This window comes from Ranitomeya variabilis, chromosome 6, assembly GCF_051348905.1.
Source record: "Ranitomeya variabilis isolate aRanVar5 chromosome 6, aRanVar5.hap1, whole genome shotgun sequence".
NCBI lineage: Eukaryota > Metazoa > Chordata > Amphibia > Anura > Dendrobatidae > Ranitomeya > Ranitomeya variabilis.
This window is the reverse complement of record NC_135237.1, coordinates 249,393,520-249,412,707: the sequence shown is the minus strand read 5'-3', so window position 1 is coordinate 249,412,707 and position 19,188 is coordinate 249,393,520. Positions and strand designations below refer to the sequence as shown.

At 46.7% G+C, this 19,188-nt stretch overlaps 1 protein-coding gene across 1 annotated transcript in view; it reads right to left on the bottom strand.

The window, feature by feature from the left end:
- Positions 1–19,188, bottom strand: part of EPB41L4B (erythrocyte membrane protein band 4.1 like 4B) — a 1,243,532-nt gene that overhangs the window by 582,391 nt on the left and 641,953 nt on the right. The window contains exon 16 of the mRNA XM_077269578.1: positions 9,623–9,822. Within this exon, the coding sequence (XP_077125693.1) occupies positions 9,623–9,822 (200 nt within the window). The remainder of the gene's footprint in view (positions 1–9,622; positions 9,823–19,188) is intronic.

The following is a 19,188-nucleotide window of genomic DNA, read 5'->3' as shown; positions in this document are numbered from 1 at the left end:
ACTCACCCATCCGGAGGCCCCTGGACATCACCGCTGGTAACCGGCAGCCTTCTTTGCTTAAAATGAGCGCGTTCAGGGCCTTCCATGACGTCACGGCTTCTGATTGGTCGCGTGCCGCTCATGTGACCGCCACGCGACCAATCACAAGCCGTGACGTAATTCTCAGGTCCTAAATTCCTAATTCTAGAGAATTACGTCACGGCTTGTGATTGGTCGCGTGGCGGTCACATGGGCGGCCGCGACCAATCACAAGCCGTGACGTCATCTAAGGCCCTGAACACGCTCATTCTTAGGAAGGAAGGCTGCCGGAAAGAAGCCGAGGGTGAGTATATTCCTATTAGGTATATACTCACCCTCGGACACGCCCTGCTTCCTTCCGGCAGCCTTCCTTTTTAAGAATGAGCGCGTAAAGGACCTTAGATGACGTCACGGCTTGTGATTGGTCGCGGTCACCCACGTGACCGCTCACGCGACCAATCACAAGCCTTGACGTAATTCTCAGGTCCTAAATTCCTAGAATGAGGAATTTAGGACCTGAGAATTACGTCACGGCTTGTGATTGGTCGTGTGGCGGTCACATGAGCGGCACGCGACCAATCAGAAGCCGTGACGTCATGGAAGGCCGTAAACGCGCTCATTTTAAGCAAAGAAGGCTGCCGGTTACCAGCGGCGATGTCCAGGGGCCTCCGGAGAGGTGAGTATATCAATATTTTTTATTTTAATTCTTTATTTTACACTTAAATGTGGATTCCGATACCGATTTCCGATATCGCAAACATATCGGAACTCGGTATCGGAATTCCGATACCAGATTCAGAAGATCGCCGACCTCATGGTCGACCCCACACAGGGGTCGGGTTTCATGTAACCCGACTTTGCCAAAAGTCGGCGACTTCTGAAAATGGCCGACCCGTTTCGCTCAACCCTAGTGGTAAAGTCTATATTATCACATGGTGATTCAAACAGGTGCAGAGAGAAACTCAAGTCCACAACACTTGGTGCAAATATCAAATGCAGTTCAGCAGTCTATAGGAAACTTCAGAGGAAAATGCAATCACACAGAAAGTCTATGAAGCACAATTATTCTTGAGGATACTTGACACGAATAAGTCCTTGCTTAGTCCAAAACACAGATAGATATGCTTACAAGCAGTGTTGAGCGATACCGTCCGATACTTGAAAGTATCGGTATCGGAAGGTATCGGCCGATACCGGCAAAGTATCGGATCTAATCCGATACCAATACCCGATACCAATACAAGTCAATGGGACTCAAGTATCGGACGGTATCCCTGATGGTTCCCAGGGTCTGAAGGAGAGGAAACTCTCCTTCAGGCCCTGGGATCCATATTAATGTGTAAAATAAAAAATTAAAATAAAAAATATTGCTATACTCACCTCTCCGACGCAGCCTGGACCTCACCGAGGGAACCGGCAGCGTTCTTTGCTTAAAATGCGCGCGTTTACTTCCTTCCGTGACGTCACGGCTTGTGATTGGTCGCGTGCCGCCCATGTAGCCGCGACGCGACCAATCACAGCAAGCCGTGACGTAATTTTCAGGTCCTCAATGCCTAATTCTAGGCATTCAGGATTTTAAAATTACGTTCCGGCTTGTGACTGGTCACGTCGCGGTCACATGGGCGACGCGACCAATCACAAGCCGTGACGTCACGGGAGGCAGGAAACGCGCGCATTTTAAAATTACGTCACGGCTTGTGATTGGTTGCGTGCCGCCCATGTGACCGCGACGCGACCAATCACAGCAAGCCGTGACGTAATTTTCAGGTCCTGAATGCAGAATTAGGCATTCAGGACCTGAAATTACGTCACGGCTTGCTGTGATTGGTCGCGTCGCGGTCACATGGGCTGCACGCAACCAATCACAAGCCGTGACGTCACGGAAGGAAGTAAACGTGCGCATTTTAAGCAAAGAACGCTGCCGGTTCCCTCGGTGAGGCCCAGGCTGCGTCGGAGAGGTGAGTATACCAATATTTTTTATTTTAATTCTTTATTTTACACATTAATGTTGTTTCGATACCGATACCCGATACCACAAAAGTATCGGATCTCGGTATCGGAATTCCGATACCCGCAAGTATCGGCCGATACCCGATACTTGCGGTATCGGAATGCTCAACACTACTTACAAGGCAGTTCAAATAATATCTTAGCTCAACCAGGGAGGTCTGGGTAATAGTCTCAGGTTCTTGCAGAGCAGCAACAGCTTACATGTCCACCAAATGCAGATGGAAGTAAACACGAGCAGCAGATGAAGGAGGATTACTGGAACTGGTGTATGCAGCAGGAACTCAGAGCAGAGTAGCAGGATAACCCCACAGGTTCACAGGAGCAGGTATATAGCCAGGGAGTCACCAGAGGTCAGGAGCTGGATGCAAGGCAAAATACTCTAGCACAGACTGAAGGCTGGGGTGGAGTTTTATAGCAGGAACACACAGTGCACATGAGACCAAAGACGCCATCTTGGAAAAGGGCAGTAATGCACAAAAAGGTAATCAAAATGTTCAGAGTCCTGACAAACAATATGCCCCATATGCTGCTGCGATTAAAAAAAAATGATATACTCACTCTCGTCGTTGGGGGAGAGGTGCCGGTGTCCTGAGGAGGCAGGGACACCGGCGCGCTATGGGGGTCAGGTGCCGGTGTCGCTGCTGGCTCAGACCCCTGGCACTTGCGATATTCACCTGTCCCCGTTCCACCACCATGCGCCTCTGTGTCTTCCGGGTCTCTGCAGTGACTGTTCAGGCAGAGGGCACGCACTAAAGACGTCATCGCGCCCTCTGACCTGAACGTCACAGCCAGAGGACGCTGAAGACAGAGCCCGGCGGTGGAACGGAGACAGGTGAAAATCGCATGGCTCACCCTCCCACATCATACTCACCCCATCTTGGCGCATTGTCTGCTTCTCAGATGGTCTCTGGCACCTGCAGCTCTTCCTGTGTTCAGCGGTGACATGGTACCGCTCATTAAAGTAATGAATATGAGCTCCACACCTATGGGAGTGGAGTTGCGTCCATATTCATTACTTTAATGAGCAGTACCATGTGACCGCTGAACACAGGAAGAGCTGGCATAGCCAGGGACCATCTGAGAAGCAGGGATGTGCAGAGACCGCATCAGGAGGGGGTGATTATGATGTGACAGCCACCACTCCTGCAGCTCCCCCTCCCCCGCTGACCCCCTGGGACAATGACTTGAGTATAAGCTGAGAGGGGCACTTTCAGCCTAAAAAAATGGGCTGAAAATCTCGGCTAATACTCGAGTATATACGGTAATTATCCTGCTCCACTCCTCGTCAATCAGGCCTCATCTGGAATACTGTGTCCAGTTCTGCGCACTGCATTTTAAAAAAAGATATTGAAAAACTGAAGCAAGCTCAGAAAAGAGCTACCAGGATGGTAAGTACTGCAAAGTATGTCCTACGGGGATCGGTTAAAGGATCTGATAATGTTTAGCTTGCAAAATAGAAGGCTTAGGGTATGTGCATACGTCAGGATTTCTTGCAGAAATTTCCTGAAGAAAACCGGAAATTTTCTGCAAGAAATCCGCATTTTTTTTTTGCGTTTTTTTGCATTTTTTTCCCGTTTTTTTTAGCATTTTGCAAGCTAAATTAGCTTGCAGAATGCTAAAGTTTTCCAAGCGATCTGTAGCATCGCTTGGAAAACTGACTGACAGGTTGGTCACACTTGTCAAACATAGTGTTTGACAAGTGTGACCAACTTTTTACTATAGATGCTGCCTATGCAGCATCAATAGTAAAAGATAGAATGTTTAAAAATAATAAAAAAAAAAAAAAAATGGTTATACTCACCTGCAGACAGCCGATCTCCTCAGCGGCATCCGTTCCTATAGATGGTGTGTGTGCGCAGGACCTTCGATGATGTCGCGGTCACGTGAGCGGTCACATGAGCGGTCACACGACCAATCACAAGACCGCGACGTCATCGCAGGTCCTTCACACACACCAGCTATAGGAACCGAAGCAGCGGCATGCACCGGAGAGACGGGAAGACTGCGGGGGCCATCAGAGGGTGAGTATATGACTATTTTTTATTTTAATTCTTTTTTTTTACCAATTATATGGTGCTCAGTCCATGGAGGAGAGTCTCCTCTCCTCCACCCTGGGTACCAACCGTACATAATCTGCTTACTTCCCGCATGGTGTGCACAGCCCCGTGCAGGAAGTAAGCAGATCAGTGCACTCCTAGGTGTGCGGAATCCCCACAATTCCGCAAGTTTAATGAACATGTTGCTTTTTTTTCTGCGATGCGATTTTTTCGCGGAAAAAAATGCAACATTTGCACAAAAAATGCGGAATACCCTGAAAATAATGGGAGGCATATGTTAGCGTTTTTTTCGCGTTTTTATAGCGAAAAAACGCGAAAAAAACGCGAAAAATACTGAACGTGTGCACATGGCCTAAGAGTAGACTAAATAGCTGTCTATAAATATTTGAAGGGATGTCACAGTGTAGAGGGATCATCTTTATTCTCATTTTCACATGGAAACATGAGAAGCAATAAAATGAAACTGAAAGGAAGAAGGTACAGATTACCGTATATACTTGAGTATAAGCCGACCCGAGTATAAGCCGACCCCCCTAATTTTGCCACAAAAAACTGGGAAAACTTATTGACTCGAGTATAAGCCTAGGGTGGAAAATGCAGCAGCTACCGGTGAATTTCAAAAATAAAAATAGATGCTCCATACCATTCATTATTGCCCCATAGATGCTCCATATAAAGCTGTGCCATATATAATGCTCCATACCATTGATTATTGCCCCATATAAGCTGTGCCATATAGAATGCTCTGCACCGTTCATTATGGCCCCATAGATGCTCCATATAAAGCTGTGCCACATATACAATTCTCTGCACCGTTCATTATGGCCCCATAGATGCTCATTATAAAGCTGTTCCCTATATGCTCTGCACCGTTCAGTTTGGCCCCATAGATGCTCATTATAAAGTGTGCCCTATATGCTCTGCACCGTTCAGTATGGCCCCATAGATGCTCCTTATATAGCTGTGCCCTATATGCTCTGCACCGTTCAGTTTGGCCCCATAGATGCTCCTTATATAGCTGTGCCCTATATGCTCTGCACCGTTCAGTTTGGCCCCATAGATGCTCCTTATATAGCTGTGCCCTATATGCTCTGCAGCGTTCAGTTTGGCCCCATAGATGCTCCACATAAATCTGTGCTATATATAACGCTGGTGCTGCTGCTGCAATAAAAAAAAAAAACACATACTCACCTCTCTTGCTTGCAGCTCCTCAGCGTCCCGTCCCGGCATCTCTCCGCACTGACTGTTCAGGCAGAGGGCGGCGCGCACACTATATGCGTCATCGCGCCCTCTGACCTGCACAGTCAGAGCGGAGAGACGCCGGGAAGACGGAGCGGCGCCCGGCGTGTGGAACGTGGACAGGTAAATATGCGATACTTACCTGCTCCCGGCGTCCCGCTCCTTCCCCCGGACAGCTGGTTTCTGGGTGCCGCAGCCACTTCCTCTATCAGCGGTCACCGGCACCGCTGATTAGAGAAATGACTATGCGGCTCCACTCCTATGGGAGTGGAGTCCATATTCATAAGTTTAATGAGCGGTCCCACGTGACCTCTGTACAGGGGAAGAGCTGCGGCACCCGAAGACAGTGTGACGGGCAGGGGGAGCGTCAGGATCGCCGGGACTAGGTAAGTATGCCTCAGCGCCCTCTCCCCCGCACCCGCCGACCCTGCCACAGACCGTGACTCGAGTATAAGCCGAGAGGGGCACTTTCAGCCCAAAAATTTGGGCTGAAAATCTCGGCTTATACTCGAGTATATACGGTAGTTTAAAAAAACTTTTTGATAGTAAGGGTCATCAATGAGTAGAACATGCTGACATGACAGGTGGTGAGTCGTCGTTCAATGGAAGTCTTCAAACAGAGACTGGACAGACATCTGTCTGAGATGATTTAGTGAATCCTGTCTTGAGCAGGAGGTGGACATGGTGACCCTTAAGGTCCCTTCCCACTCTAACATTCTATGATTCTATGATATATATATTTGCCAAAAATACAAAGGAAATGTCATCTTTAACTTTAGCCGTTTTAGAGATCATTTCATCTTCAACTTGCTTAACTCTTCACAATAAGTGTAATTTTGACATGGTGTGCCCAAACTTTTACATGCCTCAGTATATTTCATGAGAATGCAGAAAGATGTATTAATAATTTAACAGGTGGTCAGTTATACTTGTGGTTTATGGCATTTAAGTTTACAATGCAGATAGTCACATTCATGAATGGCCATCCTCTCACCTAAAAGAAAATTAGGGGTAAAAAAAATAATTTTAATTCCAAAGGTGCTGGTTAAACTTTCTATACTACTACACTGCTCAAAAAAATAAAGGGAACACTTAAACAACAGAATATGACTCCAAGTAAATCAATCTTCTGTGAAATCAAACTGTCCACTTAGGAAGCAACACTGTTTGACAATCAATTTCATATGCTGTTGCGCAAATGGAATAGACAACAGATGGAAATTATTGGCAATTATCAAGACACACTCAATAAAGGAGTGGTTCTGCAGGTGGGGACCACAGACCACATCTCAGTACCAATGCTTTCTGCCTGATGTTTTGGTCACTTTTGAATGTTGGTTCTGCTTTCACACTTGTGGTAGCATGAGATGGACTCTACAACCCACACAAGTGGCTCAGGTAGTGCAGCTCATGCATTACATTGCTGATACTGGTCTTGGTATACTTGATTTTGTTCAGTAACAGTATTGTGATAACACTTGTTTCTTGTTTTATTATATGGTGATAATATAAGTTTAATATTTTTTTTACACTATTATCATATACAGTAAATGATCTTACAATCTTGAAACTACATTGTTTTTGACATACAGTACAGTATATTTGTATTATATTTTGAGAGGGAGAGGAGTGATATATCTATAGACCCTATCAGTGCCCCTAACATCCTTAAATCACAAATCCGAGAAACATGCTGGAGTTAATAGTTGGGTCTCTTGAAATATAATTACTCTCCTAGGATTTGCTCTAAGTTATTAAACTTTTAATCTTGCCCCCTCAGTTCCGATCCTAACATGCTCACTGAAACATTTTGTCTTTATGATAGGCCACCATATAGATAGCCTATTAATCAGGAGTAAAGAGGCTTATCATACATTTTAGAATGACATTTATATTACAGTAAATTTTTATTTCTTCCAATGTCAGTTTGAGTTGTACTAAAGATATCCATAATTGAAGTTTACACTCACTGCACATAGTGTGGGTGCACCCTAACTTCTATGTACTACCCGAGTTTTAGGGTATCCATCATCTTTTCATACCACGTTTTGTGTTTATGTAGCGCCCCTGGGGTCCAGTCGCCACAGAGATACTGCACCTTGTCCAGAGGTGTGGTATCCCATTCTCAGGTAAGGAGGGAGCACTACCCAGGACTCTAACACTCACATCCAACACACACCAGTTTAGTCGGGGCACCTGGGCGTACCCTTAGGGAGGAAGGCCTCATCCCAGGCTGTATAGGAATGGGGGTTGGGAGTGGGTGAGGTAGGTAAAGTAGGGGAGGAGCTAATTAGGAGGGAAAGAGAGAAGGAGGGAGGAAGTGGAACTGAGTAGACATGCAGGTCTGCAGCTCCTGACAGACAGAATGGAAGAAGAGTGAAATAGAAACAGAAAGAAGCTCCTAGCAAGACAGAATGGGTCCTAGGGGCACGGGAAGTACAGAAGCCACCCATGGGACCTGTATCCAGACATGGAAGTACCAAGTTGCATTAAGGGGACCAGCCCCAAATTAGTGTGAAACTGCAAGTCTAGCTAAGAAACCGGAGGCTGTGGCTTCTGCAAAAGTCACAGCCACATCCACCCATACTTTGCCAAAAAGGCAGCCGGAGAGAATCCAGGGGATGCAGGGGACGCCGCCCAACCAGGCTCGTGGCTGCTGGTTTGAGACACTGTGGGTAAGGCGCTGGGCAGGAGAAGTGGAAACCAACGTAGAGAGACGGCTAGAGAAAGGCATATGAAAGGAGTCCTGGAAACGTGCATCCCAATCTACCTGGGAGTTTGCTGGACTACAGACCCGGATGGCAGAGCACACCCAGCTGGGTGCCATAAAGAACTGTAAGTAAAAGTCTGGAAACTGCACCTTGCTGTGTCTTTTGCGTTATTCCAATCGCACCTGCCCGGCATAGCCACCACCGCCATCTTATATCCTCTACACTACATCTGCCCTGGGGTTAGCTCTACCCATGGAAAGCTGCACCAACTCTGCTGCATCACCATCTGCCCCAGAGGATCTGAACTGCAGTGTCGGCCACCACCTCATTGCCGAACACCACAGGTGGCGTCACAAAATTTTCCCTTCTCCCCATAAACTTTATTCACATTTCCCATTTTCCTTTTACCACAAAAGCATCGTTTTATTATTGGACACCCAGGGCCACGGACCGGGTCACTGCTGCCGGGACTTTAAGAACTGCCTGTCAGACCTGGTACCGAGTACCCCACGGCCCCATGGGGTGCACCATTTATATTAAGTATAGACACCAGGAGCTACTGGCAATGACTAGTGTTGAGCATTCCGATACCGCAAGTATCGGGTATCGGCCGATACTTGCGGTATCGGAATTCCGATACCGAGTTCCGATACTTTTGTGGTATCGGGAATCGGTATCGGATCCATATTCATGTGTAAAATAAAGAATTAAAATTAAAAATATGGATATACTCACCTCTCCGTGAGCGGTAAGGTCCAGGGGCCGCCGGAGAGGTGAGTATATCCATATATATCCATATACTCACCTCTCTAACGGCCCCTGGACCTTACCGCTGTAACCGGGAGCCTCCGTTCCTAAGAATGAGCCCGTGAAGGACCTGCGATGACGTCGCGGCTTGTGATTGGTCGCGTGAGCGGTCACATGAGTGGTCACGTGACCAATCAGAAGCCGCGACGTCATCGAAGGCCCTTCACGCGCTCATTCTTAGGAACGGAGGCTCCCGGTTACAGCGGTAAGATCCAGGGGCCGCCGGAGAGGTGAGTATATCCATATTTTTTATTTTAATTCTTTATTTTACACATGAATATGGATCCCAGGGCCTGAAGGAGAGTTTCCTCTCCTTCAGACCCTGGGAACCATTCCGATACTTTGCGTCCCATTGAAATGCATTGGTATCGGGTATCGGTATCGGCGAGATCCGATATTTTGCCGGTATCGGCCGATACTATCTCCGATACCGATACCAATGCATATCGGAAGGTATCGCTCAACACTAGCAATGACACATACAGTGAACATGTCCAGTGATCTCTAAGCACTCCATGGAAGCTGAAACTGTGTGGGTGGTGTACATTTGGGGCATTAAGATACTTTCCCAATGTATGTTCTAACCAAGCATGCACAAATACTTTGATACTAATCAGGGTGGGATGTATGTTGATATGTTCATTTTTTTTCTGAAACGTTGTGAGTTGCAGTAGAACTTGTTAAAAAATACAAATTAATCAATGAAAATAGGAACAAAAAATAATGAACTTTCTGAAAAAATGATCCAGTTATACAGTTTTTAACCATTGTGAAACTTACTGCTTGCACTGGGACTTGCAGAATTTTTTTCTTTGCTGTCTGTCACTAGTTGTCCGTAAGACGAGTGGTGATGATGGTGGTGATGTTTATGGTGATGATTATGTCTTCCAGAAGCTTTCGACATAAATGGGGTTCCTCCATTTTCTTCAACATTAAACAAGTGGAGATCACGGTTTTGTATACCTGGTGACAATGGGTATCTGTAAAAAAAATAATATAGCTACAATTATCTTACAACTTGACTTATACAGGACACACCAGCATCTTTTGTCCTGTGTCGTCTATTTTGGCATCTTTTCAAGAATTTTTTGCAACATCTATTTATACATGTCACCGAAATTCTGCGGTGCAGAAATTTAAAAAGGAGGCAGGTACTGAATAATTAGTGACATGTACAAGAAGCTGAGGAGGCTGATGGGGGCGTTAGATCCAGAAAAAGACCCTTCCTCCATATCCCACCCCGAAGTAGGCTAAAGGGCATAGCTACACATAGTCACAGTATCAATAATTTTTGCACAGTATTATTTGTTTTGGACATTCATTTATCATTGCACTTTATATGTTTAGATTTTTATGAAATACTGTATGTATGTGGCTACTAATACATATTTCTATCTGCATTATTGCCATTGCACCTTACTATAATATGAAATATTGAGAGTAGAGTTGAGCGACTCTTACTTTTTTAGGATCGAGTCGGGTTTCGCGAAACCCGACTTTCTCAAAAGTTGAGTCGGGTGAAATCGGCAGATTATTGCGTAAAGTCGGGGGCCGACCGAAACACGAAACCCAATGCAAGTCAATGGGGAATCAAAGTCGGCAGTGAGTGGAGGACAGGAAAACACCTACAGTGCCTATTTTAATGCCAAAAACATCAATTCTTGTTACTTAAGCTTGTCAATCTTAATTTACCTTATAATAATAGTTAGTCATTGAAAATTGGGGGTCATTTGGCTAAAGTTGTGGGGGGGTAGCGCTGGTTCAAGTTTTTTGTGGGCCCAGGAAACGCAGACTACGTCACGGCGGTGGATCAGGGAGAGGTAAGTATTCAAACTTTGCAAGTGCTGTGATCCTGAGCAAGCGGGGGGCCCACTCGTTCGCATTGGCACTGGCACAGGGCCCCTCAAAGTACGGCGGTGTGTTTGACGGCGGGGGCGCCTCCCACCGGCAGAGACACTTTTGCGTACTATGAGGTGCCCTGTGCCAGTGACGTCGCCAACGAGTATGCCTCTACCTGATGAAGGAACCTGCACTTTCATCTGCACCTTCCTCTTTGTCCCCGTAAGGTGGTATAGTATGTGGGAAGGGGAACCTGACTTCCAGCAGGGTCAGATTCTGGCTGTGTAGAGTGCAAGGGGAATGTAGTGGTCTGGGTCAATGTACCAGCAGACTCATCTAGCAGTGGCTGTGCAATGGGCAGGATGAGAAGGAAACACAGTTAGTAGGCCCAAATAATAAAGTAGGCTAAATGCAGTTCAAATGCGGTAACAGGACTAAACAGGTGGCATTGCTTTGTTCAGTGGAGGACAACTGTAATGAGTGGCAGACACAGTTAGTAGGCCCAAGTAATAAAGTGGGCCAAATGCAGTTCAAAATTGGTAACAGGAGTAAACAGGCGGCACTGCTTTGTTCAGTGGAGAACAACAAGCAGCGGCAGACACCTTTAGTAGGCCCAACCAAACAAGTAGGCCAAATGCAGTTTAATATCCGAGACAGGATGAAAATTGAGGCTCAGCTTTGTTCAGTGGAGGAGAACAACAAGCAGCGGCAGACACAGTTAGTAGGCCCAACCAAACAAGTAGGCCAAATGCAGTTTAATATTGGAAACAGGATGAAAATTGAGGCTCAGCTTTGTTCAGTGGAGGAGAAAAGCAAGGAGCGGCAGACACCGGTAGTAGGCCCAACCAAACACGTAGGCCAAATGCAGTTTAATATTCCACACAGGATGAAAATTGAGGCTCAGCCTTGTTCAGTGGAGGAGAAAAGCAAGGAGCGGCAGACACCATTAGTAGGCCCAACCAAACAAGCAGGCCAAATGCAGTTTAATATCCGAAGCAGGATGAAAATTGAGGCTCAGCTTTGTTCAGTGGAGGAGAACAACAAGCAGCGGCAGACACCGTTAGTAGGCCCAACCAAACAAGTAGGCCAAATGCAGTTTAATATTCGAAACAGGAGTAAACTGGAGGCTCAGCTTTGTTCAGTGGAGGAGAAAAGCAAGGAGCGACAGACACTGTTAGAAGGCTCAATCAAAAAAGTAGGCCAAATTCAGTTTAATATTCGAAACAGGATTAAAATTGAGGCTCAGCTTTGTTCAGTGGAGGAGAAAAGCAAGGAGCGGCAGACACCGTTAGTAGGCCCAACCAAACAAGTAGGTCAAATTCAGTTTAATATCCGAAACAGGATGAAAATTGAGGCTCAGATTTGTTCAGTGGAGGAAAACAAGCAGCGGCGGCAGACACCGTTAGTAGGCCCAACCAAACAAGTAGGCCAAATGCAGTTTAATATCTGAAACAGGATGAAAATTGAGGCTCAGCTTTGTTCAGTGGAGGACAACTGTAATGGGAGGCAGACACAGTTAGTAGGCCTAAATAAGTAAGAGGACAACTGTAAGGAGTGGCGCAGACAGACACAGGTAGTAGACCCAAGTGATAAAGTAGGCTAAATGCAGTTCAAAATTGGTAACTGGAGTACACAAGAGATATTGCTTTGTTCGGTGGAGGACAACTGGAAGAAGTGGCTGACACAGTTAGTAGGCCAAAATAGTAAAGTGGGCTAAATGTCTGCCAAAACAATGTTCCTAAATAAACAGGTGGCATAGCTAGGTACAGGGGTGGGCTCCTCTGCTGAGTAGCAGACAGTGGTAGTTCGCGCACAGTATTAACTGGTCTAAATGAAGGGCAGGGCCCCTGTATATTTTTACTGTCATCTATCATTTCAACAAATTTGTATTGGCAGTGCCATTGAAGGATTTAACAGCACAGACTAAAAAGTGGTGGAGCAGTGAGAGGTAAGTTTTGCAAGTGGTAGAGCACTGTTTGAGCTGGGGGGGAACACTCTCTCATGGGCGGCGGTACTGGCACAGGGCCCCTCATATTACGATGGTGTGTCTGACGTTGGGTGTGCACCACCACCGTCAGAGACACTTCATTGTACTATGAGGGACCATGTGCCAGTGCCGTCGCCCAAAAGTGGGCACACCCACCTGTCCAGGCAAACGGCACTCAGACGGGTGCTTGCACCAAGTGGTGACCACGGCCCTGTGGGGGGAGTCAGACCATTTAGGAAGGTATAAAAATGGCCTATGGTGGACATTCAGCAGCTGCAAATGGAGGAGGCCAAAAGCAAGACATTTTTCAGGCAAGCTACATGTCAGCAGGGGAAGGTGGGGCAAAATAATTTGAAATCCATGATTGGTTCATTTTAATGAAGGTTAGATCATCAACATTTCAGGTAGCCAGACGAGTCCTTTTTTCGGTCAGTATTGAACCAGCAGAACTGAAGACTCTTTCTGATAGCACACTAGCAGCTGGGCAAGCGAGCTCCTGTAATGCATATTCTGCCAATTCAGGCCAGGTGTCTATTTTAGATGCCAAGTAATCAAAGGGGAATGACGTGTGAGGGAGAACATCGATAAGGGAGGAAAAATAGTTTGTAACCATACTGGACAAATGCTGTCTCCTGTCACTTTGAATCGATGCAGCAGTACCTGTCATGTCTGCGGTCATTGCGAAATCACTCCACAACCTGGTCATAAAACCCCTCTGTCCAACGCCACTTCTGATTTGTGCACCTCTAACACCTCTGCCATGTTGGCCCCTGCAGCTCGTATGAGAACCATCACCGCCGCTGTGTGCTGGGAATGCCTGAACCAAACGGTCTACAAGACTTGCTTGTTTGGTAGCCAATATTTGCTCAAGGTTCTCATGTGGCATGCTATTTTGTAATTTCCCTTTATATCGTGGATCCAGGAGGTAGGCCAACCAGTAATCGTCATCGGTCATCATTTTTATAATGCGGGGGTCCCTTTTTAGGATACGCAAGGCATAATCAGCCATGTGGGCCAATGTTCCAGGTGTCAATTCACTGCTTGTGCTGGGTTGAGGAGCACTTTCTTGCAAATCAACATCACTTGTCTCTTGCAAAAACCCTGTACCTGACCTTGCAATGCCACCAGTTTCTATTGCCCCGAGAAGCATCCTCCTCCCATAAAAATTAATCCCCATCATCCTTCTCCTCCTCCTCCTCTTCGTCCGCCACCTCATCCAGGAGAGTTCCCTGAGCAGACAATGGCTGATTGTCTTCAAGGCTTCCCTCCTCCTCAGCTGCAGACGCCTGCTCCTTAATGTGCGTCAAACTTTGCATCAACAGACGCATTAGTGGGATGCTCATGCTTATGATGGCGTTGTCTGCACTTACCAGCCATGTGCATTCCTCAAAACACTGAAGGACTTGACAGAGGTCTTGTAGCTTCGACCACTGCACACCAGACAACTCAATGTCTGCCATCCAACTGCCTGCCCGTGTATGTGTATCCTCCCACAAATACATTACAGCACGCCTCTGTTCGCACAGCCTCAGAAGCATGTGCAGTGTGGAGTTCCACCTTGTTGCAACGGCGATTATTAGGCGGTGCTGGGGAAGCTTCAGCGATCGCTGATGGTTCAGCATACGGCTGGAGTGTACGGGCGACCGGCGGATGTGCAAGCAAAGTCTTCGCACCTTCAGGAGCAGGGCTGGTAACACCGGATAATTTTTCAGGAAGCACTGCACCACCAGGTTCAAGGTGTGAGCCAGGCAAGGTATGTGTTTCAGTTCTGAAAGGGCTATGGCAGCCATAAAATTCCTTCCGTTATCACTGACTACCTTAGCTGCCACAAGATGTACACTGCCCAGCCATGACTGAGTTTCTTGCTGCAAGTACTTGGCCAGTACTTCCGCGGTGTGTCTGTTGTCGCCCAAACACTTCATGTCCAACACAGCCTGCTGACGCTTACCACTAGCTGTTCCATAATGGGACACCTCGTGTGCAACACTGGCAGCTGCGAATGGAGTGGTCGTGCGACTGTGCTCTGTGGACGAGCTTTCGCTTCTGGAGGAGGAGGAGGAGGAGGGGTGGCGAACGCCTACAGCCAACTGTTTCCTAGACCGTGGGCTAGGCAGAACTGTCCCACTATGGCTGTCCCCTGTGGACCCTGCATCCACCACATTAACCCAGTGCGCCGTGTTGGACACGTATCATCCCTGGCCATGCCTACTGGTCCATGCATCTGTTGTGAGGTGCACCTTTCTACTGACTGATTGCCTCAGTGCATGGACAATGCGGTCTTTGACATGCTGGTGGAGGGCTGGGATGGCTTTTCTCGCAAAGAAGTGTTGACTGGGTAGGTCATAGCGTGGTACTGCGTAGGCCATCAGAGCTTTGAAAGCTTCGCTTTCAACCAACCGGTAGGGCATCATCTCTAACGAGATTAGTCTAGCAATGTGGTCATTCAAACCATGTGTACGCAGATGAGAGGATGAGTACTTCCTTTTCCTAACAAGAGTCTCTTGTAGGGTGAGCTGGACTGGAAAGCTGCATATGGTGGAACTAGCGGGGGTGGTGGTGGACATGGCAGATTGAGAGAGGGTTGGTGATGGTATTCTTGATGTTGGCCTACATACAGTGTTTCCTACCAAGAACCTTGTGATTCCCTGACTGCTTTGGCCTTGCGATGATACCTCCACATTTGCTGCTGGTGGTGTCCTAAGCGGTGGGCTTACAGTGAGGGAAGCAATGTAGCGTTGCTGACTACCTTCATTCTGAGCAGATGCACCAACGGTACGGGACGTTTGGTAGTTAGTCCAGGCTTGCAAGTGCATGCTAGTTAAATGTCTACGCATGCATGTTGTATTTAAATTGTGGACATTCTTCCATCTGCTAAAGGTCTTTGAGCATTTCTTACAGATAACTTTGCACTGATCATTCGGATCTTGGTTAAAAAATTCCCACACTGCACTCCTCCTACTATCGAATACCTTTTCAGGCATTGCACGCTGTGCTACTTTCACTGGATGGCCACGCTGTCCTAAAAGTGTTTTTGGTTTTGCCAAACATTTTTGGCCAGATACGGGCCTGCCAGATGATAGCTGTTGCGATTAGTGTTGAGCATTCCGATACTGCAAGTATCGGGTATCGGCCGATATTTGCTGTATCGGAATTTCCGATACCGAGATCCGATACTTTTGTGGTATCGGGTATCGGGTATCGCAACAACATTAATGTAATAATGTGTAAAAGAGAGAATTAAAATAAAAAATATTGCTATACTCACCTCTCCGACGCAGCCTGGACCTCAGCGAGGGAACCGGCAGCGTTGTTTGTTTAAATTTCGCGCTTTTACTTGGTTACGTGAAGTCCCGGCTTGTGATTGGTCAGGGCGGCCATGTTGCCGGGACGCGGACCAATCACAGCAAGCCGTGACGAAATTACGTCACGGCTTGCTGTGATTGGTCCGCGTCCCGGCAACATGGCCGCCATTAACCAATCACAAGCTGTGACGTCACGGGAGGCTGGACATGCGCGTATTTTAAAAAGCGCGCATGTCCAGCCTCCAGTGACGTCACGGCTTGTGATTGGTTAATGGCGGCCATGTTGCCGGGACGCGGACCAATCACAGCAAGCCGTGACGTAATTTCGTCACGGCTTGCTGTGATTGGTCCGCGTCCCGGCAACATGGCCGCCCTGACCAATCACAAGCCGGGACTTCACGTAACCAAGTAAAAGCGCGAATTTTAAACAAACAACGCTGCCGGTTCCCTCGCTGAGGTCCAGGCTGCGTCGGACAGGTGAGTATAGCAATATTTTTTATTTTAATTCTTTATTTTACACATTTATATGGATCCCAGGGTCTGAAGGAGAGTTTCCTCTCCTTCAGACCCTGGGAACCATCAGGAATACCGTCCGATACTTGAGTCCCATTGACTTGTATTGGTATCGGGTATCGGTATCGGATTGGATCCGATACTTTGCCGGTATCGGCCGATACTTTCCGATACCGATACTTTCAAGTATCGGACGGTATCGCTCAACACTAGTTGCGATGTAAAAGCCTGCTGCGGATCATCCTCCTCCGCTTCAGAGCTACTGCCAGCGACACCCTGTTCCCCCAATGGCTGCCAATCTGGGTCAACAACTGGGTCATCTATCACCTCCTCTTCAATGTCATGTGCAACTTCCTCTGTGTCACCGTGTAAGGTGCTATAGCGTTCGGGACGGGGCACCATAGTCTCATTAGGGCCAGATTCTGGCTCAGTACACTGCGAGGGCAATGTAGTGATCTGAGTCAATGGAACAGCATAATAATCTAGCTGTGGCCGTGCATCAGTGCACTCCATGTCCTATTCATCTTGTAATGGGCTGTTAACTATTTCCCTTTCTAACCCTGGCACGGTATGTGTAAAGAGCTCCATGGAGTAAACTGTAGTGTTGCCTGCCGCATCCTTCACTTTTGCTTTGGGTGAAGGACACAAGGAAGCAACTTGTTCCTGACCGGGAGCATCCACTGACAACTCGCTGCTTTTATATTTCGAACTTTCCTGAAGAGGAGGCGAAAGAGCTAGAGGCTGAGTCAGCAAGGAAAGCCAAAACTTTTTTCTGCTGCTCCGGCTTTAAAAGCGGTTTTCCTACTCCCAGATAAGGGAGCCTTCGAGGCCATGTGTAGCCAGACTATGATGCTGGCTCAACAACTCGAGCCTTAGGTGCTAATTTGCTTTTCCCACTACCACCAGATGCTCCACCACCACCACCACCACCACCATCATTACCAGCTGGCAACGACTGCCCACGGCCTCTTCCACCAGACTTCCTCATTTTTGGGAAAATGTAACCAAACTAACAACCGTTATATGGTACTGTAAAACAAGGTAGAAGGTGTATATAAACTTGTTGAGAATTTATATCTCCCTTTTTTGAGAGTGGAGACTGCAGCAAAAAACAGGCCCTGTGTATTACACTACACAATGTAAAAGGCAGAACGTGGCTGGCAGATATAGGACAAATAGAACTGACGTAGATCCACTTAGTGGCAATTTAAATCTCCCTTTTTTGGGGGGGAGACTGCAGCAAAAAACAGGCCCTATGTATTACACTACACAATGTAAAAGGCAGAACGTGGCTGGGAGATATACGACAAACAGAACTGACGTAGATCCACTTAGTGGCAATTTAAATCTCCCTTTTTTGGAAGGGAGACTGCAGCAAAAAACAGGCCCTGTGTATTACACTACACAATGTAAGTGGCAGAACATGGCTGGCAGATATACGACAAACAGAACTGACGTAGATCCACTTAGTGGCAATTTAAATCTCCCTTTTTTGGGGGGAGACTGCAGCAAAAAACAGGCCCTATGTATTACACTACACAATGTAAAAGGCAGAATGTGGCTGGCAGATATACGACAAACAGAACTGACGTATGTAAACTTGTTGGCAATTTAAATCTCCCTTTTTTGGGGGGGAGACTGCAGCAAAAAACAGGCCCTGTGTATTACACTACACAATGTAAGTGGCAGAACGTGGCTGGAAGATATATCAAAAAATACAAGGACTGTACTACAATTTCAATCTCCCTACAATGATCTCAGGACAAGTATGGCAGCAATAAAAAGGACTGCTGCACACAAAAGTGTGGACAAATAAACAAGATAACTGTGCAGAAAGGATCAACAGGATTTTTGCAGTTGGTTTGCACAGTGGCGTACAAACACCAATGCAGCTATCAGGGAGCCTTATCAGGCAGCCTAATAAGCTACAGAGCTGATGCACAAAAATATAGCCTCTACTGTCCCTGCAAAGAAAAGGTGGTGTTGGACAGTGAAAATCGCTACAGCACAAGCGGTTTGGGGGTTAATCTTCCCTCCCTAACGATATCCCTGCTTCTGATGAAGCTGCAGCAACCTCTCCCTATGCTCAGATCGGCAGAAGTAAGATGGCGGTCGGCATGCATGCCCCTTTATAGCCCCTGTGACGCCACAGAAAGCAAGCCAATCTCTGTCATGCTCTTATCTAAGATGGTGGGGGCCGAGACCTATGTCATCACGCTGCCCACACTCTGCGTCCTCCTTCATTGGCTGAAAAATGGCGCTGAAAGCGTCATACGAAACGCGACTTTGGCGCGAAGATCGCCGACCTCATGGCCGATCCCACACTGGGATCGGGTCGGGTTTCATGAAACCCGACTTTGCCGAAAGTTGGCGATTTTTGAATTTGTCCGATCCGTTTCGCTCAACCCTAATTGAGAGGATTTTGTTATCTATTTCTCTAGCCATAATTATATTTCCCGTCATACCAGTCATGTGATATTTATATTACATATTATTATTAAATTTTATTATTCCTGATTATATTATATATTATTCCATATACTTTAATATTTTACATATTTTTTTACATATATTTATGTAATTATTATTATTTTTATTATTTTTTACCAATTAGCCTGACGTGCCCCACCCCCCACATACTGAGCTTATTTATTTGTTATTTATTTTAATTAATTGTATTAATATATTAATTTTTAATTTTATTA